The sequence below is a fragment of the Linepithema humile genome, chromosome 8 (assembly GCF_040581485.1).
Source record: "Linepithema humile isolate Giens D197 chromosome 8, Lhum_UNIL_v1.0, whole genome shotgun sequence".
In the NCBI taxonomy this organism is placed as follows: Eukaryota; Metazoa; Arthropoda; class Insecta; order Hymenoptera; family Formicidae; genus Linepithema; species Linepithema humile.
Window position 1 is genome coordinate 9,689,238 of NC_090135.1, and position 24,157 is coordinate 9,713,394.

Here is a 24,157-nt window from a genome sequence, read left to right on the forward strand (position 1 = left end):
AAGTATACAAATGGAACCCAATCTCACTTGCTGAGAAGTTTGTTGCTTGTGAGTCCGAATGAGCAGCGGGTCCTCCTGGACGGACAGATGAGACGAGTGCAGCGAGTGAGTGTCCGCCTGTCCGTTACTCCCATGATAATCTGTGTCGCCCTGTCCCCTGCGGAATAAGAGAGACAGAGAGATGAGAGATCGACGGAAATGTGCGCAAAAGCGCGGAAGTGCGCAGATACGTATCATATCAGAAATTACTATCATAATCAGTTAGACGCTTACGTGTATTGTGGCATGTCGGGGGCTTTCTCCTGTAGGACGCGTCTGAAAACGAGCGTTTCTCTTTGAGATTCACGGTGTCTTTCAGTCAGAATGACATTTATAAAATACATATCTCATAAAAAAAAAAAAAATATATATATATATATATATATACGAAAGTAGATATTTCAAAGTACAGGACAAGGCTGCACAAATCTCGCAAGAGATTTTCTACAATAAATAGCATGGCAATATTGACATGATCGAATACACAAAAATCTACTTGAAATAGCATCATGCAACATGTGCAGGATGAAATTAATCACCAAATTACAAAATTTGGTGTCGATTTCTCTTCAGCGAAAATTTTTATGTCACTTTTTCCGCAACTCATTTTACTCATTTTACGCGGAAAAGAAATATCATTTTTTTTTAGACAATTTCTAAAATAGTTTTCACAAATTGAATTTTTATTTGTGCGCTTTCAGGGGATCCACTGCTCGGGGGCAAGCGACACAAATCACCTGGTATGTCCACCTGGTAAGTTTTTTTTATTCTCAAATTAATTGAAATGTCCCTTTATTTTTCGTGTTTTTAAATATTCTAATAATTAAGTTTTTAATTAGATTTTTTTGAAACATTGCTCGAAATGAACTGGAAACTAAAGTTTTGTTCCGATTGCGCGCAATATTCTGTTGTTCATTTTTTCAAAATATTTTCGCGAAGGAAAATCCTGCAAACTGAAAGAATACCATACGCAAATTATATGTAAATTATAAAATAATTTGCGGCAGAGGAATAGCAGACCACGAACAACACTTTGTGATTGAAGTATAATCGAGAGCAAACAGTGTCGTTGAAAACCAAACGAAAACAAAGCAGAACGACGCGTTAAGGCACAAACACGCACGCGCGCGTATCCATACGTTGTCTAAGCGCGACGATGATCTCGAGGAGAATGCTACTAATTGCGCCGGAGCGCGTCCTCCTCGTCGCATCGTCGCTTTCGGCATGCTAAATGATTGCGCAAACACGCGTCGATGTGCAGTGGAGTTACTCACTCTGAAATACCGCGTCTTAGCGGGTTATTAGAAATTAGGCGACAATGTCGCGTCAATTAGCGTTAATTAGGCCGCGCCGCAACTTAGAACGCAACGGTTTATGCGCGCCGCGATAAAATCGCGTTAACGCAATCCAAGGAAATTGTCAGCGATACAATACGAAAGCTTCACAAAACTATATTGTTGGAATTAACTCTCGCAATAGCTCTCGCGTAGATATATATTTGCGCGGCGTGGGAAATGATCGTTTTTTTGCGGAGTAAATCGCATTCGAGAACATTCATCCGATTAAACTTAATGAAATTAATCGCATGCGCGGTTGATTTCAGCGTGAGTAACCGCATGATTAATGTATGGGTGTTAGTCACCTCTGCGTGATCTCAGTGCGAGTTATGTTGTGCTCCTGCCTCTGCTCGATCCGGCGATTCACCAGCCTAATGTCAATCAATCGCACAAAGTTATCGGACTGTAGATTGCGTTAATTCCCCCCCTACATGTTTCTCTAGTGTCATTGTAACTGTCTTTTTCGCCAAGTGAGATAAAAATTTGAAATATTAAGTGTCTCTTGCGCGCGAGGAGAGCCTTAAATCAAGATTCCGCTCGCGAGCAAAAGTTCATGTGGTAAATCCACAGAGGAATGAAGACCCGCTTGTCTATTTGTAGTCCCGAAGCTTTGCGCGCGTCAAAACCTTTTTAATCCCCGACGTTACGTAACTTTATAATCATGTCTGAATTATCGCAGCGGGGTGAGTTGACGTCAAAGTTGTCGGCAAGTAAAACTCGTAGAATTTACCGCGGAAGATAGAAAATCCGCTCCGCGAATTGTGCCGGGCTTACGCCTGCAAAACAGAAACGAAACAAACAAATCCTCCGAGCTGTGAATTATTAGCGAAATGTCTAATTAATAATCGCGACGGACGCGCTCGGTCGATGATAATGAGCGGAAATGTCGGGACAATGAGACATGATACACACAATGTTAATCCTCTTATCACATTTACGGATAATCGGAGAAGCGTGTGAAAATACTGGCCGCGGTACTGTCTACCAATCATCTATTTTAAACATAGAGAAAGACACTTACAGACAGGAGTCAACCAGCTGATTATTTGACATACCAGCTGATTTGTGTCTCTTGCTCCCGAGCAGTGGATGATGTCCCCTGAAAGCACACAAATAAAAATTCCATTAATAAAAACTATTTCAGAAGTTTTGCAGTTGCTTTGAAAAAAAAAACTTTTATAAATTTATACAATTTTTGAAATAATTTTAATAAAAATTTTCACATTTTATTATAGATATTCATATTTCTTAATTTTCCAAAAGTAAAAATAGTGACTTTATTGAATATTTCTATTTATGTAATATAAATTTTTAAAAAGATTATTAAAAAGATAAAACTTTGAACAAATTTTATCTATTTTACATATATTTATATAATTTTATCTCTCGTATCTATTTAGGAATCATAATCTTATCAGGGTTTTATTAACAATGAGTCGCAAATGTACATCGTAAAGCTAGTTTCAATCTGAGCCCAGGTCACATATCGATTTAGAATATATTATTATTTTATACACTAAACGTATTTAAAAAAAAAAAAAAATACTTTTATCCATTACATTTGTTCATATTTTTTTCACCAAAAAATATTTAAATGATAGAAAAATTTAAAGATAAAAAAATAATTTTATTTATTACATCTATTTGTATATTTTTTAAAAAGAATGTTTAGAAATATTTTTTATCTCTTGTAGCTCTTCATGAATCACAATCTTATCAATTAGGAATGAATCATAAATATACGCGTACAAAGTCTCGTTTCGATACGAGTAAGCAGATTACATACTGAGTTACACATCATTTGTTTACATAGATAAATAGAATTTGAGACCGACAAACCGTATTTAGTGCTAAATGCGACGTTAGCAAGCCCGAGGATATCGGCCGGCGTTGTTATCTTTTCTTCATCCATTTATCGCGACCCGTCTGTTTATCCCTCGCGAAGCCTCGACGATTGATTCAAGTATAATCTTTAATTAGTTATTGGCGTCTCGTATAATACGATACTTCTCCCATCGTCGTGAAGAAATCCTTTTAATTCGCCACTTAACACGTTCGAGGGGCCTCGATTAATTTCTCGCCCGGGCGCTCCTTTATCGCGCTTTTCGATTTACCGCGGATTTCCCGACTACGGAAAACCTCGCCGTAAATTAGCGGCCATTGAAAGGGAAAGGCGACGCTTCGGGAAATCCTGTCGCTCGCAGTGCTAGATAATTCGCGATATTCGGTAGAGAAAAAAAATTGGGAATTGCGAAAGTAATTGAAATGACGAGTGTCTCTTCCGAGGAAAACTGTCGACTTCGATTTTTTTCGGGACGAACGGACGAGTCGTAATTATGGCACCGAGAGGGCGAATAAAATCGTGGTTCGCGTCGGGGAATGAAGAGGGAATCCCCCGGGGGCGGCGATAATTAATTTATGCCCCAAATGCTTTATTAATGAGAGCACTTGATTGCATGCAGCGAAATGAACACCGCCGCCGCGCGCGCTGGCCGGTAGCGGAAAAATAACGAATCCCATTCCGGTTATCGCTCGAGCAAGTGTACATTAGCGAGTGTACTATGTGAATTTGTGATTATAATGCGTTAATTTGTATACGAACGCAGTGCCTCGAAAGTTAGTTTGCGAGGTCGATGAGGGACGCCACGAAATTTTCGAATAATTACAGCGCGCCGTATCATTTCATGATTTATACTCGCGATAATTTATTTATCCTCTGGTATTTATAATTGAATTATTTATACGTCAGTGTTTATATTAATATTTTATTAAGGAATGTTTTACAATTTTTTCTATCAAAGTAATATTTTTCTCATCTTTTAATAAAGATTAAAACTTAACAGAAGTATAAAATCAAACTTGTGCTTAGCAATTCATAGTTAATTAAATATTTGCAGAAGATTTCGAATGTGCATATGATTAGTGTGCAGACATAATGCAGAATGCACGCAAAAGATTTTTAAATGAGAAATTTAGAAATCTGTTTCTAAAAGTGATGAAAATTAATTCTTTTCAACGTCATAAAAAACTATTTGTTCTTACTAAAATTGTTAAAGATCTAAAACGTTTCACATAATATACTTCGGTTCATTGCATTAATTATTATGTAATTAAAATTTGCACAGTTCTTAAGTTTTTGAATATGCGAACATTAATTTATTAATGTCTTTATTAAACTTATTTTTACATTTATGAATGTTAAATAATATAACTGTTCTATTTATATGCGTTCAGAGATTGGGACAAGCCCGGCCACTGACTGACATTTATCTTATATTATGGACTAATATTTTGGCCGATTACATGCATCTTACGATTATTTTATCATCGTTGGGAGTTTTACGAGCCGCGGCGGATGCCTGTAATATGCGCAGGTCTATGCTCGTGCGAGCGCAAGGCACTTAAAGATTTATCCCGTCGTTACGGAGATCACAAGGTACGCGGGGATTACGAGGGGGGTGGGGGTGGGGGGTACAAAGGCACTCAAAGCGCGCGGCGACAATTCCGGTGAATTAATAAAACGGCAACAGAGAGACATTCTGTATATTAACAATCGGATATGCACGCGGGCACATCGGAAACGGAAGCGGAAGGGGAAGAGAAAGAGGGTGTTATTTATCCTCCCCTCCCAAAGGAGAGAGAAAAATTGCGAATCGACACGGTTCGATGAATGATATCGCATTAAAGCTATGCGAAAATTTAATAACATCCGAAAAGATATTAATTACACGAATAAATGACTCGGCGCGCGCGCGCGCGCGCCCGTGCGAAACACGAGGTTGCGTTTTGCAATACGCTACGTAATGCCCGCGCGCGCGCGCGCGGCTCACCCCGTGAAACAGTTTAAACCGTTAATTACAATGAATACCCACTGGCATTAATTTAAAATTACCATTACGCGTGCACGCGCGCGCGCGGTACTGAAATGATAGAAAAGCAATTACTGTCACATTCGGAAAGATAATGGGAATTGCGTGTGAAAGGGGTGGGGGAGGAGGGGCAGAAAAGAACCCGCGGAATAGACAGTCGAGCAATTTATTGTTGATTTGTTTAGCGCGCAATATCGATTATCGTTCGTTGAAACTGACAACGCGAGCGGGGAGTTAATATTGATGCAGTTTATTAATATGATTTGCGAGCTGCTTCTCATAAAAATACAAATAACAGTGTCGCGCGAAGCGTGAAAGGGAGGTGAGAGCGCGGTATCGAAATTTATTTCGCATCGCGAAACGTAATTCCTGCCGCATTTGATTGATCTGCTTGCTGCGTTTTTCACTATTTATTGTTTTCGATAATCTGCTTTGGGTGTAATAATGTTTGCGCTCGATAACGCGCCGCCGATGGTTTTTACGGGATTCAACAATTCCACTTTGACCCGTCGATTTACATTTCGTCCGTTCGCTTCAGCGATTTGTGTTTGACGATCTACGTACATATGATTGATGATGATAACTGAATTTTTTTGCCGCGCCCGATGATCCGCTCCGGGGGTTAATAATACTCGCGCCTCGCATGTGTGTGTGTGTTGTGTGTGTGTATGTTCGACGATCTGCCACTCGACTCGACAATTTAACTTATGGAATTTCACAATCCCCATTTTCGTGACAGTTCGCTCCGAATCGCGAGCGATTTCTCGTTCTGTTTGACAATTGATAATTCTCCCCGCGCGGAACTGCAATCGAAAATGTAGGCCGACGTCGCCCGCGGGCGAGTTTATTTCCTCTCTGTCCCCTTATTCGTAAATGGTCTCTGGCGTATTAGATTTTTTTTTTTTTAGCGTGTCTTTCACGACGAATTCGCACGAGGCCGCAACGAGCGAAAATCATCTCCGACCGCTCGTAGGCCGCCTGCGGTTCGCAAAGATTTCTTTCGGAGAATTCCCTCCGGTGGGTCGATGCTCGTGAAGAATTTCACCAACGACCACGTCAACCGAGTCGCGGATTTTTAATTAAATTCGCATCGACCGCCGCGGCGAAAATACATCAAACTCTGAATTAAATTTCGGTTAACTCGAGCGGAGATATTTTTATTAAAGTTATATTAAAGTTTTTCTCCAGTTCCTTTTCCACGATTATTAAAGAGAGATGTATAATTACGAATTAATTAGAATATAAGGCTCTGGTGATTTTTAAATCAAATAGAATCAATAAGTCTGTCTATTACGTCTTCGACATCGTTCTTTCATGTAATCTTTGCGAATCTATCGTTATTTTATTGTCACTTATTGTACATTGAAGAAGGCCTGATGGCAGGCCGAAACGTCTATTAACACTTTTAATGAATATATTATAACCTTCGCACAAAGACCTAGCATTATGGCTCTTTATGCTCCTTATTGATTCTATTTGGTATAATTATGAATTAATTAACAAAATTATATGTTTAGCTAACGTTTTTAATATTTCCCATATTTTATTACTTCAACATTATATATTGATCTGAAAGGTGTTTTAAACATTTCTAAATAAATTTGTATTAATTCTCGATAATCTGGAGAAATTTCTATTAATGTTTGAGGCTATTAGAAAATTATTGATTGTCATTGATGCAAAAATATTTTCGACATTCCGGAAGCTCTACTCCCAGATTGTGTACTTGGATTTAAAATTTGTTTTAAAATGAAAAATCGACTCCGTGCTCGGTAAAATAAACCGCGGCCGAGAGGCGACTCCGTAATTCTGGGTCACCCCGGCATTTTCCCGGCATTTTTCTCACAGCGCTTTCGCTTCTTTATTATATATCCTTTTTTCTTCTTCTTTTTCTCACTGCACAAGGCAGAGCCGGCAACAATCAAGTCGCACGCGTTGCGATACACCGCGATTAGAAATTCGTATTTTTCCGGTCTTTGTGTGCCGGCGACGGGACGTCGAGCATACAGTCTGATTGTGTTTCAACGGGCTGCGCGCGAATGTGTGCGGGCGTTCGAATGCAAAATAAAGATCCCGCCGGGCGATAATGGGCCACGTATGTAAATACGATCGCGTAATTACACACGGGGGGAGAGACGGTATTCGCGAGAGGCCGTACCCTACCGTATAATTTATCCCGCCCTCCCCCTCGCGCTCGACTCCTTAGATCTCATTTGCGAAATAGTCCGCGTACCGTCGTGTCGATCTGTGTACGCATACGAGCTCGCATAATCGCACTTTTATCTTGCGACTCTCGACTCGACAGCCGAGAAAGTTAAATGCGCTCGAGGAAAAGAGAGGAAAAGAGAGGAGGGACGGGAGGGTAAGGTGTACCATAGTAATCCCGCACGTTTTCCTCGATTTTTCCTTCTTAGAATCGTTGAATTTCACGTGACAACACCGCATATCTTAGGAAACAGACCGGAAGTTATTCATCCCCGTTTTCTGTGGGAAGCGAAACGCGTGGAAAGGAAAGATAAATATAAGGTCCATTTTTTCCAAATTGTGCACTCTGTAAGTACTGTATATGTGACATTTTTCAATCTAAATTCTAATGCTTGTAATAAATTGATATTTTAATATGCAAAATAATTTTATAGACAATTTTATGAAATCGCAAAATTTCTATCCTAAATTCTAATTGTCGTATTAAATTAACAATTTAATATATCTACAATATTTTTATAAAAATACGTTAAATGTTAAAAAAAATTCAATAAATTTAATAAGCTGACTCCTCTCTGTCAAGAATTTTTAATATCTCGTTAAATCGAGCTTCGTTCCAAATCAGCTGTAAGGCGAGCTGCTAAATAGATAATTTTCTTTTTCTATTCTTTTTCCTTATCGATGAACGAAATAACGGGGATTAATTGGCGGCGTGAAGGGAACGCAGATTCCGGTTGCGTGTTCCGCCGATTGCCGGGGCAAATCGCGCGGAAAAACCCGGAAAAATTTCTCGGTCCTTCGATCGGACGAAGGATGAATCGAATCGGCGCGGGAAAAAACGTGCCGACGAGCATTTTATATATCGGTGATCGATGCAGCGCGCGAATCCGCTCGATAAGAGCAATCTGTTCCGCTTCGAGCTATCCGTCACACAAGATAGAGGAGGGATGCGGAGGAGAAGGAGGAGGGCGAGGAAGGGCGTAGCTCGAAAATACGCCCGGTAAATCTCGCGCAATCGTTGCGGCACGATTATTCGGCCTCTTCTCCATAAATTTCCACCCGAATTATGACGCCCGCGAAAACTCACCGCGCCGAAAACGCGACCTGCAGCGCGCGACATTTTTTTTTTTTTTTTTTTTGTTCCTTTCGTCTGCTTTTTATGCGTGAAATGCAACGTCACGCGATTCCTCATCATTACGCGCGAACCGCGAGAGCGTCGCTGCCGCGGACGAAACCGTGCGCGGATAAATGTTTTGTAAATGTTTTCGCAGCCGCAATATCGCGCGCGCAGTACGCCATGCATTAATGCTGTTGTTAATTGATGTTTCTCTTTGGCTGCCGTTATCATAGCCGGTGGTAATTAGTCGTAATTGACTCAAAATTGACAAGTCGAGAGAATTAATTGAGTCATTAAAAAGAGAAGGTTGAAATTTATGCACTGTTTTGTTAATGCACATCTAATAAATATAAATGTCATTATAAAATATAAATTTTCGAAATTGATCAATTAAAAGTGGCACAAAATTTTGTGAACTGTTGAAAATTTATTCAAAATATGTTCTTGTGTGTTTTTTTCAATTATGCAAACATTTATTGTAAAAATGTTAAGAGACTTTTAATCAATCAATTTTTGAAAATAATTAAAAGCTTTTAACAACTTTATTGAACTGTTAGAGTGTAATTTTAAACGTTTATGTATATATTTCAGTAATACTTTGTTATAAAAATTTTTTATGGGACTTTGTAGCGATTTAAAACGTTTATAAATCAGTCATTGCACATTTAATTAAAAATACAAAAAAGTCAGTGAAGATACACTGTAACATTTTTTGCAGGAAATTTTATTCAAAAGTCTCTTAATATTTTTATAATTATTACACTCCTGTTTCAATACTATCGTTATATTTTTATAATCCCACATCCGTTTATCTCTCTCTCTTTATCTGTATAATTATCTATCATTGATCATTTGTACAAGCCGTTTTGTTTTTCTCTTATCTTATCGTATTAAATATCATCATATCATCATTCCGGGCTAGTCTCGGGAGACTCATCAGATTGTAAACGCCCGTATCTACAATTCAGCCGCCCATAATTATCCGTAGAATCCGCGACGTCGGCTTTCCGCGTCGGGAAAAACGTCCGGGGAAAGGGCTTTTTCACTGGCTTTCTTTCCCGGCGCGATTGAGTTCGCATGGAGCGCGCACGGGGGATACCATCAATCAATCGCACGTTCTAGGAACTATCTCGCGATCGATGCCGGCACCCACGAAGTCCGGTTCGCCCCGTCTCCCTCGCTTCTCGCTCTCGCTCTCTCGTTTTCGCTCGATCGCGTTCCTCGACAGCAGCGTCGCGGCGTCGACGTCGGTGACGCCTATCGAGGGAGGCGTTGTACGGTTTCGATGTATCTCGCCGTGCACCACGCTTTAACCGTGCACGCAAAATCGACGCCAATTTCCCATCCCGTCGAAAATCCCGCCGTCAGATGCAACGTTATGCCGGAATGTTTGTTCCAATTTCGCGGATTTCCGAAATGTAAATCGAGAAACGAAGAGAGATTAAGGCTCTCGCCCTTTCTCACTTTCGCACGCTAACGAGATTTGTTTTATTTCAAACAAGCGCCAGAAGCTCTAATCCGAACATTTTTCATCGCATCTTTCGATATCTTCGAACTTTACGTAAGATCTCCAGCTTTCTTAACTTCGACACAATTTTTCATCTCTAAGTCTTTTTATAACTCTATCAGAAATTCTATACTACAAATCCACTTAAAATTGCATCGGGAACATAATTTTCTTCTTCAAGTCGCGAAAACTTCAATATTTTCAATCGATCGTGCCCCAAATGTTCTCTTTAATTACACCAAAATTGGCGAAAACTCGCCGCTATCCAACACTTCGGGGCATACAAAATTTCATATTTGCCCGATGAAAAATACAGTAAGCGCACAACGCGAGATCTCTTTTTCCCCGCAATATCCTCGCGTGTGTACAGTATCTTCATCTCGCCGTTCAGCCCCCGAGCTGGAACGAGCGGGCGGTGTTTCTCTCGCGGGAGAAAAGCCAGGAAAAGGGGAGCGCGCGCGCAAGGCAGGAAGTACGAACGAAGTACGAGAAGTGTGCAGCGTGTCGCGAGAGGAGAGTACAGCGCAGCGAAGCTAAAGGGTGACGAAGAATACCACGGGGTGAAGAGGCCAGGGGGGGGGGGTGAAGAAGAGGGTGGAGGAGGAGGAGGAGGGAAGACGACGATATCACGAGGGAACGAGAGCTCCGTCGCAGCTCCTCGTTCTCCATTCCGCGGCAACGCGTTGTTGAAAAGCTGCTCTCGCCCTTTCTGATCTTCCTCTCTTTCTTGCCCCTTTTCGCTCCCGCCCCCTGTCGACGTCGAAAAACGGGACGATTGCGGTGTGCACTCGAAAAAACTCACGCGACGATCTCGGTCAATCCGACACGCGCGGCGTGTCTTGCAGTTGAAGAAAATGAGGGATTAGGTAGAGATACGGGTAAAAAACAAGATAAATATGAAAAAGTGGAAACGTGATAAAGAAAATGATTGAAGTAATTTAAAAGTAGAATGACGAAGGAAAGAGTGCAAGAATATTATAATTTTTTAAGGTTATTTTATAATGCTATAATTGTGTGAAAAAAACCTACTGCATTTTATCGGAAAGTTAAAGGGAAAATTACTTCAATTTTCTCTAACTATGTGTAAATGCAATTTCTTATTATGGAATCTTATTATGTGTTAGTGTGGAAAATCTTATTAAAAAAGATAGAAGCTACAACTCTTTCGACTGGCGGCTTTTTTTTTCACGCAGTCTAATATTTCAGGATGAAAAATGAAAAGAAGAAGACGGAAATATACAATTTAAACCCTTCCTGTAATAAAAGATAAATTCGACACAACAAACAATTTCGATCGGCTAACAAATTTCAGAAACGGAATTTAGCTCTGCCGCATCAATTGGGTTTTGCTCGTTTTTCGAAATACGATGACTCCGCGAATATTGCTCGTAACGTGTTTAAATTTCATAACGCTGTCAATTTTACCTTTATAAATGGATATTTGCGCAACACAAAGAAAGGTGTGCACATTGACAGATTTGATCGAAAACCATATTATAATATACAGGCGATTGCACTCGAACGCGATGTACCGAATCTGCGCGTAGAAAATGAATAAAAAATATTTCCATTTCTCTATAGAGAAAAATTAATGTAAAGATAAATATAATATTAATAATACTATAATAAGTACAATATCAAAAATTACATTATTGCTAAAACGCATGTTATCACTTTCTTTTTCGATTTCGCTGTTTTCTTAAATTAAAACCAACAAATAATAATGAAGCCGACTAACGTGTAGACAAATTAATTAAATAACACACGTAACGTATTGTTAAAAGTTAAAAGAGTAAAGTTGAAATTAGATAACGATGATCAGAAATAAAAGTGACCGCGACAACAACATTGCGATACAATGACGAGCCCATCGGCCTTGTTGTACGCTCCTTCAATTGCGTCATCGAAAATACCTTCGTCGGTCCATTAAATGCTAGCTACAGCTGTGCGAATATTTGCATTTCAAGCTGCGCGTCTATAAATCTGCTCGTGGAAAAGCGTCGTTCTGCGTCCGACCGAGAAAAACGACGGGACTCGGTGCAGCGCGATTCCCCTCCTCCATATCCCCCTCTTGTCTCGTCCTCCCTTTTTCTACGGCATGAGCTCTCCCCCTCGTCGCTCTCTCTCACCGATTCCCTCACTAATCTTTCCGTCTCTCCGACTCTCTCGACTCGCCCGCTTCTCCCCGCGCGCTGTCGTGTCGCTGCCCTCCCTTCCACATCCTCGGCTCCGTACAACGAGGTCGATGTGTGTTTGAATGAATGAACGTAGGGACACAGAGAATGCACGCATGTGCGTGGCCCCCTCCGACCAGACGCCGGCGTACGCACGTACGCGACGTGTACCGGGTGTCGCGGAACCGCCGGATGTTCTCTTTTTTTTTTTTCCCCCCCTTTAACGGATTTTCTCTCAGCGAAAGTGTCAGAAGAGAAAAATTTTAACGCAGTGTACTTTTATAATTAACGCTTGGGTGAAAATTTGATTGAATGAAACCTCGTTTGAGACCGAAGGTTACGGTATTGTCCATTTTCTTTTTTTTTTTTAGATCGTTCAAGTGCGCCGGAAGTCTCTTGTTCGCGGTGATTTATTACTGGAAAATCGTAGGTAGCAGAGATTCCTCGAGATTTTCGTCTACGGAATCCGTAACGAAAAGGGACACCCGTCGATCTTCGACACCCCGTATATGCGTTTCTATACCGGCGCACGAGGGTGTCCGGGCGCAGGACTAGGGTCGGATGGACAGGGAAAAAAATCGCAGGGCTCCGCATTGACGGCGTGTCATGCCGGTAAACTGAGAGCGACATAAAATATAGGAGAATTGAGAAAATTAGGAAAAGTAATTATGATTCGGCTAGTTTAATGAACAGGGCGAAATATGTGACCCAACAAAGAGAGCATATGAAGAATTTTGTGTCGTCAAAATAATAATTGTGTGAAATTAATTACCGAAAAATAACATTTATAATATATATTCTGCTTGCATTCTGCAGGCATTAATAGTAGTTATTTAGTCTAACATTTAGCATATAATGCGGAATGATAGAAATTTTCATGCTGAAAATACATTTTCGATCAATGTGATTATTTTTCCATGGGGATTTGCGCGCAATAAAACTGTATTGACAGCTTACTTTTTCTGTTAAAATCCATACCAATGTCGCGATACTTCAATATTTATTATTATTGCTCTGCAATTATGACATACCGATAATACATATATATATATATATCTTTTCATATATAACAGAGAGCAATTTTAAACATCTGTCGGAAAAAAAAAGAAGTTGCTGCAACTTATGTGACAAATTTACTACATCGCGTTACATTTTCTTAATTGATGTGCCCGGTCAAATAATTCCGGAAACGCGTGTACAGCACGATCGCGAATTTCCTGGATTAATTTTCCCCGAGGCGTTCCTCCGCGCCGCTGCGCGGAACCTAGCGTCGTTTCCATTCATCAATCTTCATCTTTCATCGCTGGCGTGAAAAATGTCGAACCACTTATCTCGCCGTCCGATTAACGCCGGCAGAATCGCCACGAGTGCGCGCGTCTCTCGTTCTAATATCGCGTTTAGTGCGAATTACTGTCAAATCGAAACGGAGCGCCGCCACATTTTTCTTCCCGCAACGAGGGTTTTCTCGAGGCCGCATTCTGCAAGCGGCGTCTCGAGTGCGTCACGGAGCGCCGCCGGGAACAAAGCGCCGAGGGGGGAAGGACGAACTTTTTTTTTTCTTTTCTTTTTCACAGACAGGAAGGCGCGTCGAAGATGAAAGCCATTTCCTGCGCCCTGGGAAGAATTCCGGTGACATATAGAATTTTCCGCCCTTCTTTTTTTCCCTCTCGCCCCGAAGACGGCGCCGAGATGCCAAATGAGAGGGACTGGCGTCCGGTAAAAAGGGAACGGTTTTGTCTGTGATATATTAAACGGAGAGCCACAGTGTAAAAGTGCTGAATGTGTGCGAGAGAAGCGAGCGAAGCGGAGCTTTGCGCTTAATTAGCGATCGCGCGCGACTTAGCGTTCTGTTATCGCGATCTGTTAAGCGCATTTCCGAATTGTATCCCGAATATTTGAAGCGTGAAAAAGTTTAAATGATTTTTACTCGCGCTCGCCATTCAGCAATGAAAGTTGTAATCTTGCAATGATTTTTCAGAATTATTTTTCAATTTCACAACAATTTGATTCTTTAAAAAGTTTATTTTCTCTCCACTTTTCAATTATATTTCGGATATACTTTACGATTCATTGTTGTCGAATAACTCTTCTACATCTGTGCTTGCGAAATATGAGAATTTCGCGCGAAGTCAGTTCGCTTATCCCGCGATGCGCTTTTCTGCGAAATATTTCGGCGAAGCGCCGGCACACCGCGATGCAATTGCAGCGGAATGGTATGCAGGTATTGCACAACAATGCCCGACAAAGTAGGGCGTTAAGAAGTCGTCGCGATCCAATATGCTCGCTCTGGTGAAAGCAGCGCATCAACGGCGCGACTCGGCTACCGCGTTAATCGCGGTGAGTCGCTCGCAATGTCGTGTTTTCGGCGGAGAAATGCCGTTATTTGCCGAATCGAGAAACTCGGGTCGTCGAGTGCGCGCATTGTTACCGAAATTAAGACGTAGATAGGTCGAACAACACCGTCCTGCACGGACTTTGAAAATTGTTAGCGCAATCTCGATACAATCGCTCTGGAATTTTACAAAACAATCAATACAATCTGTTATAATTAACACGATTAGAGCGAAAGTGTCGATTTAATTCAGCTTCGTTGAACAAATTTTCAACTGCCGATGTTAAGCTGGAAAAATGTCGCGACGCGGAAGAGGCGAGCGAAATGCCGCGTGTCTTTTTTTTTTTTTTTTTTTTACAAAGAATTTAATTCCGCGCGTCCGGCGCCGCTCCGAGGCCGACGCTCTCGAACTCTGCGTCGGGCGGAGTCTTCGAAATTATGTCTTATTCGTCGTGAACGTGAACTTATTCGTCGGGGCGCGGTGTGTCGCGGGAAAGTAGGCCCCAATTCGAAATACTATTAACGTAGCTCGAAATTAGAACGACGGATTTGGAGCAAGGGGGACGAAGAGGGGGGGAAGAACGAGGGGAAAGCGCGCGACATCCTCTCGCGTCGCCGACGGGTCCCACTGATAAATTCATTCGGGTCAGTCGGGTCGGAAAGCTCGAGCTGCTACTATTCAGCATGCGCTGAATCAGCGCTAATGGCCGGCTGCAATCTTGGGCTGAATTTCAGCGACGCAGCTCAGGTATTTCCGATTACTCGACTGAACTCGAGAATTCCGCTTGATCGCCTTAATCGGCCGCGTGTCGATTTCGCCGGTTGCCTTTTCCGTGGCTCTCTTTTATTTCTGTAGCGTCGAAACGCGATCGGCCGTATTTTCTCTCTAGATTTCGAATGGCATTTCGCCGGATATTCGATGTTCGGGCGAAAACACACATATTTAATGTTGAAACAACTGTGCGTTATCATGATAATTTTCGTATTGGATCACCGCATTATCGTTCGCCATTAATTCACGCGCAATTTGCCGCGGTATTGGCGTTCAGCGTATCGAAAAGCACTATCACAAAAAGTTTGTATCGTATATTTTTTGGATTTCTTTCAAACATATAATAAATGCTACAAATTTAAATTCGAGGTAAATTATTGATAATTTATTCATAAACACAGTGGCAGATTTCTGATTAAATTAATTCACATATCATTTTATCCCATTTAATAACTAAATGTGTTTATATTAAGACGAATATATGCTTGATTTGCTTAACGTTAAATGCAATTGAAATACAATTATAATTATACCCATTTATTTAGGCAATACAATTTGTATCACTCTCGTTACTTTTAGAAGGAGGAAAATTTCCACGTGTCTGCTCTCTTTATTTATTCCAACGGCTCTTGAATTATAGATTCAGTCATCGAAGGGATAACGGTGCAGTGAGGATCGCGTTTACTACGCGATCGAGACCTAACGACGCGAATGATCGAAGATATCACGAGAGGCGCAGTAAAACGATTCGAAGGCTGCGCCGAACATTTTGCACGAAATTGCTCGGACTCTTTATCGCAAAGTAGCTCTCCTTTATTATTAATCCTAAACGTGCCATCGACCGCAACATAAGAACGGCGGGTGGAATGGAAAGCCTAAAGTGGGGTGCGAGCTACCTGAAAGAAACCCGGAAAACCTGGAATTTTCTCGGGAAAATGTTTTTCTACCTGAAGAAATCGGGGAATTCTTAGAGAATCTTATCAAGACTCCGAGAGTTAGCCGTCCGCTTCTCTCTTCTCGTTTGAAACTTCAATGGTTCTTGATTTTTTTCCTTCATTAGTGGAAAACACTGAGAAGCCGTCGTACACATTTTTATAAAATAAATACAAATAAAATAATGTAAACAAAATAAATTATACAATTTATTTTGAATTTGCATCAAAGAGTGATGCAATTTCTCCAAGAAATTTAAAAATCTTTTTCTTAAAAATGTCGAGAGATTTTTTCCAAGATTTTAACAGACATTCTGCGAAAAGAAAAATTGAAACTTCTGAAAATCTTGGCATCTTTATAATACGCAAATTCTTGTTTGCTTGAAATTCGCGTAATTAAAAATTATTTCAATGAATATAAAATCTCTTGGACAAAATATTCGAGGAAATTAAAAATATTAGAAGAAAAGTTTAATCGTATTAAAGGACAAGGACGGTGGATAAATATTTATTCGGAAATGCGAGTAAACCGATGTAACGTAAGATTAGCGCAACACGACTCCCGCGAGCTTGCGCGAGTTAATTGCTAAAGTTAATAATAACATTAAGTTCCTGATCTATTATCCGGAGAGACGCGTGGCCGGAAGCTGAGAAGAGCTAAACGGGATAACGAAAATAAACGGCGGCGGCGGTTGTATCTCCGCGTGTATCGCCGTCGCCGCCGCCGTCGCCGCCGCCGCTGCCGTCGCGCTGGTTTAATCTATCAAATTGCGCGTGCAATTTTTGCGATAGACGCAAAGACGGATGGGAGATAACGTCGCGCGTGTAAATGCGAGAACGCGTGTCACGTCACGCAGCCGTCTTTTTCCGAGAAATTAGTGCACTTTAACGGTCGCACGGTGAAATGTTCCCTCACGAGATAAAAATGATAACCGATACGCCGCAAGCCCCTCCCACGTATTCTATTGAGATGCGTGTGATAAAATGATACGCTAAAATTGTCGCTGTCTCTCCTGTACACTTTGTGTTTATAAATTGTTCTCTATATTATGCAACTTCCGTTTTAATATTTTCTCTCTCGTTAAATATAAGTTTTCACATTCTTACGAGATTCTCACGCCTTTATTTTGGATGGAAAAATTCAAATATAATAAATAGAATTTTCTATTCAATTATATAACGCTATATATTTTCTGCATCATCTTCATATTATTAAAATCTAAAAGATTCTATTATTAAACGTAATTATAACTTTCTTCTGAGAGATTTTCATTTTCACATTTCCGATAAAAAGTCTTGGAAGGCTAGATAGAAGGGTACGATAAATGTTTCCAGTTTCTCCGCCTGTTTGGATAGAATTAACATATCAGTGCGGATTAATTGACGTAAACGCGATTACCATTCCTCTCGTTTCGAGGGTTGACGTTGCGGATAAAGCTCCGGAATGAGTGAGCCCGGGCGTGTTTGGAATAAAAATCAGCATAATTTCAGCGAAGGTTCAACCGGGGGTAGTTTACCGTGTGTATCCGACGATCGTCGCGTGGCGCGTGACACTGACAGCGCTATTTCCGCGGTTAGCAATCGTCGTCGCGGCCCGTCGGCCGCTCATCGCAGTCATTATGAACGTTAAATATGTCGGTTCAATAAAGTCAGTTGCAACGGAGAGCGGCGGAAACCGGCTGAATGTCAATCCGACCATTGGACGGACTTCATGGTTACATCCGGGCGGAGTCATTGCGGAAACGAAGGCCATATTATGGTTTGATAGAAAACGCTTTATATTTTTAGACAGAAAGCTTGTCACAAATAATATTATTTGTGATTACATTTGATTTCGTAATATGAAAACGTGAGTGCAAAAAGTGAGTGCTAATCTAAATGAAAAAATACGTATTAAATATTATTTTCAAAATAAATGTCCAAATAATTTAGATAGTAATGTAATTTTATAAATTAAATAATTTAAAGATGGTAATATATACAATTTCGTTTAATTTCTGATTCAGATAATGTTCAAAATTCCGTTAAAAATATAATAACTTTGAAGAAATACTTTTTATAACTAACATTATTTACAGTTACACTTAGTTGTATAAGATAAAATAAAATTGTCAGACGTGAACAAAAAAAAATTAATTACGTTAATGGAAGTCGGCTATTACAGAGAGTTTATGATTAAAATGAGAAAAAGCTCCTTTTCCCGGAGCAATCGTTTCGCGGGCGGAGAGAAAGTTACGTCGCGTTAAAGAAAAAAGGAAATGACACGGAGAAAAATCCGCGAGCGAACTTGCGGAAACTGTGAAAACAACGCGAAATATCCAAGAGCGATTCTTGCGAGAGAACGACTAATTACGTTAATTAGCAGGCGGGGGATGTACACGCTCGCTTTTTGCTGCTTGGAACGTGTGCAATTTCGAATTACGCATCCCGCGAGATGTAATTCGGGGCGCGGCAAAGTGGGATGCTGCTTCACGTGGCCGACATTTACGGGCACTACTTTCCGCGCGGAAACGTACACATAACGTACGTCGGAGTGATATCCTCGGCGGGACTGTAAGTCACACGGCAAGGAGGCGAGAGACACGCGCTCGAGGTGTCCTCGCCGTCCACTTAAAATTACGCGGGTCGCGATGTCACCGGAGAGACTCCGACACCTCGCGATGTCGAACGCGATATCGAACGCGAACGCGCGTGAACGGCGCATTGAGAAGAGCGGTAACATTGTCCCCGGCGTGACGAACAGTAGGCACGCGGAATCGGGAAAAGTCCGGGGAAATTGAAAGCACCCGATCGGACACGTCGCAGGCGGGGAAGAACGACGGGAAACTGCAACGAACTTCCGCCCGGATGGACAGAAATGCGATAGCGAATTCGTTGGCTCGGCAATAATCGCGCACCTTTGAATATTATTCGAGTCGACGTGAGCATTAAAAATAATATATTAAACGCGTATAATCGCGAAATAAAATAAAATTGCAAATTGGAGTCGCGATTGTAAATTGGGGGGGAGAGCAAAAGGAGAGGAGGTCGCCGTTAGTTTTATGCGAAATTCCGCGCGGTCTTTGCTTTGACAGAATCTTAATACCCTTGACAAAGTATCGCGGAACTTGAGTCTCGCCTCTTAGCTCTTATTTGTATAAGCCGAGTAATTAAAGGCTAAATTAATAATTAAAAGTAGGAGTGAATAAAAGTTAGTAATAAATATTAAAAGCTAAAGAAAATAATGGAAAATAACAAGACTGTCCGACTGCACGTTGCAATGGTCAAATGCGCTGTCAGAATGCCAGCCCTTTGGATCCTTCGGCGGATCCTCGGCGGGCGAGTTTCAGACCCGCGCGGCTGCGGTGCGGATTTCCAGCCTGAAATCCCGCACGGCGCGCTCTAATTTTCTATTTCCGGCTTGTATTTCTCTCGACGCGACCACGGCTTAATTAGAAGCACGAAAAGTGGAAAGCGGACGAAGGGGATGGTGAAAAGGTCGAAGGGGGTCTCTCGCGCGCGCTTCTCTCTTTTCCTCCTCGTGAAGATAAAAGATACTAACTTCTCCCCGTGGTTTATCGCGGCGAGCCTGGACTCGCGCGGATAAATACGCCTCGGCTTCGTTATCGATCGTCAGCGGCGACGCATCGCCTGATAGCGCGTAAGACGAACTTGGTTTTCTCTCGAGTATCACTCCGTCCGCGCGTCGCGGCTCTCCTCGCGCTGCGCGCGGACGGCCGCACGATCAAAGGAAACGTGAGAACGCTATATTATTAATTAAATTCAATTCCAATCTAATTATAAATATTTAATACCCATATACTTGTAATTAAGTGTGCATGATTTATAAATTGAACGTCATTTGATGGCAATAATTAAAATTAATTATGTAAAGTGGATCATTACTCGCCGGAATTATTTTGAAAATCTTTCGACGATAAACGGTAAATTTTTGCATAATGCGGTTGTGTTTAAAGTACTCCCCATTTGTTTCAATTTCACGCGAAAGCGAAATATTTGGGGCAATTTGTCTCTATTTGCTTTACACGCTTTCATTTTGTTCCCGGTATTTATTTTATTTTATTTCACGATTCATTACTATCGGGCGAGAAAAATCACGCGGACGGAAAAATAAGTAATCAAAATTACGCTTTGTAAAAACGCTAATACGCGCATTTGTTCGCTTCGGGTCTTGATTTTTTTCAGTAGCGAAACGAACAAATTGCTATTGCATACATATTTCTTTATATTCATCACATCTATCAATTATTAATCGTATTAATAATTTTGCGATGCACTTTTCTCATATATTAATATATTAACGACATCGATTAACTTGGGGTGAATTATTTTTAGCGAAATAAGCTACGCCCGTCTGCTGTTTCGTGGCCGATGGTCGATTAGCTGTCTGAGCATGCCGCTGGTGTAGATCTAATTCGAGAATGATAACGCAGGTTCAAAGACCTTCCTCTCTCGACGTAAGTCGATCGGGCGCGACGAACAGCTTCATCAGTGTAGTATAATTTACAGGATTGTGCCGATGGATCGTGACTGACCCTCGTTAGCTGCGATATAATGCAAACAATTCCGAAACCCGGCGATTATCATTCATAGAGTTATACGCGACCGTCCGCGGGGTTCTCGACCGCGTGAATAAATCAATCGATGACGAATACGAGCTATTTTCGAAGGACACTCGTACGCTCGATTCCCCGTTTTATAAATGAAAAGGGATTCGGAACAGACCGACCGCAAAAAGACTCGGTCGAGAGCGCATGTGTGGGCATGTGTGGGCATGTGTGTGTGCGTTATCGCACAGAAAGTGGACTGTGAATCCCAGATTTAGTGTCGCGCGATGAATCTTTATTTAATTCAGGGAGAACTCAAAGGCCAAAGATCGAATAGTCAAAGTCAATAGTTCAGAAGACCTGGATACGTAAAAGAAGCAAAAATAAAATTTTAATGAAATTTTTTACCAATTTTCGAATTTCGACATGTGGAAATTCGAAAATTGACATTTTAACATGTGGAAATTCGAAAAGATTAGAGTTGTAAACTGCGACAAAAATCTAAAATTTAAGACTGAAGAGTCTAGAGATATAAAAAAATTTAATGAGCATAAGATTTTATTTTAAGCATTAAATTAAATTTTATCAATTAGAAATTGAGTGAATATAAATTTAAAAAAAAAACGCTAAGACATATTTAGATATTAAATAATATTGAACACACGGTGTAAATTTTCTATTAATAATAAAATTTTATCGAGATAAAAATCATGCATAATTAAAAAAATTGAATAAAATTATAGAATTAAATAACAATTTTTAAAACATTAGATCCAGAAAAAATACTGGAATTTAAAATATTTGAGATATATAGTGCAATATGTATATATTAATTAAAATATATAAAAATGAAGATCATGCAAAATAAATTCCGTCATGCATTTGCATTCTTGAAGTTTGATTCTTGAAGGGTTATTCATTAGTCGAACGGAGAGCAAGCTTTTAATCGTAGCTCGGTATCGAAGAGAGACCACGCGGATCTCAAACCGACCACGGTTTTCAAAGAGAATGCGTTAACAAACGGGACACTCGGTATATATATATATATATCCGCGAGTCTCAAAGGACCTGGAATTCGAGCGTTCGGCCAATCGAACCGCTGCTTCGAACACTACTTTTGCACAGGTATTCCAGTGTATAAAACGTAATGCACTCCCTTTCTCGCTCCCTCCCTCGGGAGGGAGATCAATGTATCCTCTCGCTTACCTTTTCTACGACTCACTACTCCGCGAGCGACGTGTCCCGTCACATTCCACGAATCAGCCGTGACACCCGTTACAGCCGCGGGAAACACGATCCTCCTCCTCCTCCTTGTCACCGCCGCCGTCGTCGTCGTCGTCGTCGTCGTCGTCGTCGTCGTCGTCGTTGTTGTTGTCGAATAATCCTGCGGGCCTGCCGGTACCATCCACGGTCTTTGTCTAATTCGGGAACTCGAGTCACACACAGAGAACGGGACAGGATGCGAAGAACACACGACGGGGACGATTTCCGAGAATGCGGATCCCTCGAAGTTGACCGGCGCCGCGCGGCGCTCCGCTCGCGAGGTGTCCTGTCAAGCCACGCGCTCTTTCAGAACCCCGATACGCACATGGAGGCCGCCGGTCTCGTCCCGATTCAAATGTCCTCTCGATCGAAAATCCTTCCAACACAATTGCACCGATGCCGATTGTTGTGTTTATTTGAATTTCTCGCCCCGCCAGCTCGGACGGGCCACGCCGATAGAGGAATCGCCGGGCGGGCAGAAGCGCGCAGGATGCTGCCGCAGCCAGGATGCACCGGCGCGCCGCGAGGCGTGCACCGCAAACTAGCCGCCCGCTTCGCCGGTCGGATCTCCCTTCAGGGCGCCGAACATCTCCCGCGGGAAGCCACGGCACGCCGTTTCACGACTCCGCCGCACGTCCTCAGCGTCCCCTCGACGGGAACATCCTGAGGTTACGGCTCTCGACACTCGCCAAGTTTCCTTTCAACACTCACTCCTCACTTCTTCTTTATCTCCCGCGGGATTCTGAAGTACAATGGAAATTCCTCTTCGAAGGATGACAAATTCGCAGACGCAGATGCAACACGCCGTTGTGAAATGATGAATCCGATTGCGGCCGATGAGCGTGGCCGTTTGAAGATGACGCCGAGGCACGTTGAGGAAGTGACACTGGAGATCCTGGCTTTTCCTCGCTGACCGATCCTGCTCTCGCCGCCGACCGAGGAACGCGGTCAGCACGCCTTTCTCGCGGCGCTCTCCGCTCTCTCGCGAGTAAACTCTCTTTCTCTCTCTCTCTCTCTTTCTCTCTCTCTCTGTCTCTCCTTTCTCTCCGGAAGTCACGACCTCTGCGCCAACAGCGAGTGAGGGACGGAGAGGGAGGTATTATCCTGCGTGGACGAGAGAGGACGATGGTGCTCGCCGGAACGTTGAATTACGCACCGCAAACAACGACGTAGTTGAAGGACGATGCTGCAGCCGAGGACGGGCGTCGTTCACGCCCCCGTTCCGTCCGTCCGCTCGTCCCGTCCCGTGCGTTCCCCTTTCTTCTTCCACTACGCGACACGACCACGGGGACGCCGTTCGCACGAGGGGGAGAGGCGTCGGCGGCTGCCTTCCACCAGCCACGAAGGAACGATAATCACCGGAATCATCCGCACTGCTAGGACGCGGAGACGTGGCTCCGTGTTGAGGGACGAGGCTAGGCAGCGCTCCAGAGGCACAGAGTGTGGTAGAGTGAGAGAGAGAGAGCGCGCGTAAGCGAGCGAGGCGACGGTAGAAGCGGTTGAAGAGGGAGGGGGAAGAGAAGAGCAGGAGTGAGGGAGAGCGCTAGAGCCGTTTTCTTTCGGAGCGAAGGGACCGAATGCTCGCGACGTCGGGTGGATTTCCGAAAACGCACGTGCGGCAAACGCGACACCCGGCTGCTGCACACCACGTATAGCACACGTCTCGCTGCCTTTTTGTTTTATTTTTTTCCTCAATTCTCCTCACAGACGACACATCCCCGAGAGAGCGAGCGAGCGAGCGAGCGGCGGCGGTCGCAGCTCTCGCCTCCTTCCTCGCCAACGCCTACACGATACACATTGCACGCAGTAGCAACGACGCCCCTACACGCCGAGCGTTAGTGGCGCTCAGCGCGGCTGATGCGCGTCGCGACGGCGCCGGGACGCTGAGAACCCCGTTTCCAACGACGCCGGGAGGAGTTTTACTAATGCAATCGTCGAGATTTCCTCTTGCGCGCGACGAGAAGATGTCAGAATTGTTTTAGGATGCCATTGCAACTTATATTTGACGCTTTCATCGTTCAAAATAGCGTTTTGTCTCATAAAACGGAAAGAACTATATTTAA

General features: G+C 42.4%; 1 protein-coding gene across 8 annotated transcripts in view; it reads right to left on the reverse strand.

The window, feature by feature from the left end:
* Positions 1-24,157, reverse strand: part of p120ctn (adherens junction protein p120) — a 47,547-nt gene extending 23,390 nt beyond the window's left edge. For 2 of the 8 annotated variants that reach the window (XM_067360149.1, XM_067360148.1), the window contains exons 1-5: positions 22,038-24,157; positions 2,398-2,475; positions 1,682-1,747; positions 274-315; positions 28-157 (exon numbers count right to left, since the gene is read on the reverse strand). In XM_067360149.1, the coding sequence (XP_067216250.1) occupies positions 28-157; positions 274-315; positions 1,682-1,747; positions 2,398-2,429 (270 nt within the window). In that variant the 5' untranslated portion in view covers positions 2,430-2,475; positions 22,038-24,157. Of the gene's footprint in view, positions 1-27; positions 158-273; positions 316-1,681; positions 1,748-2,028; positions 2,350-2,397; positions 2,476-22,037 lie in introns of those variants that run through there. The other 6 variants (XM_067360153.1, XM_067360150.1, XM_067360155.1 and 3 more) reach the window with 6 other exon arrangements.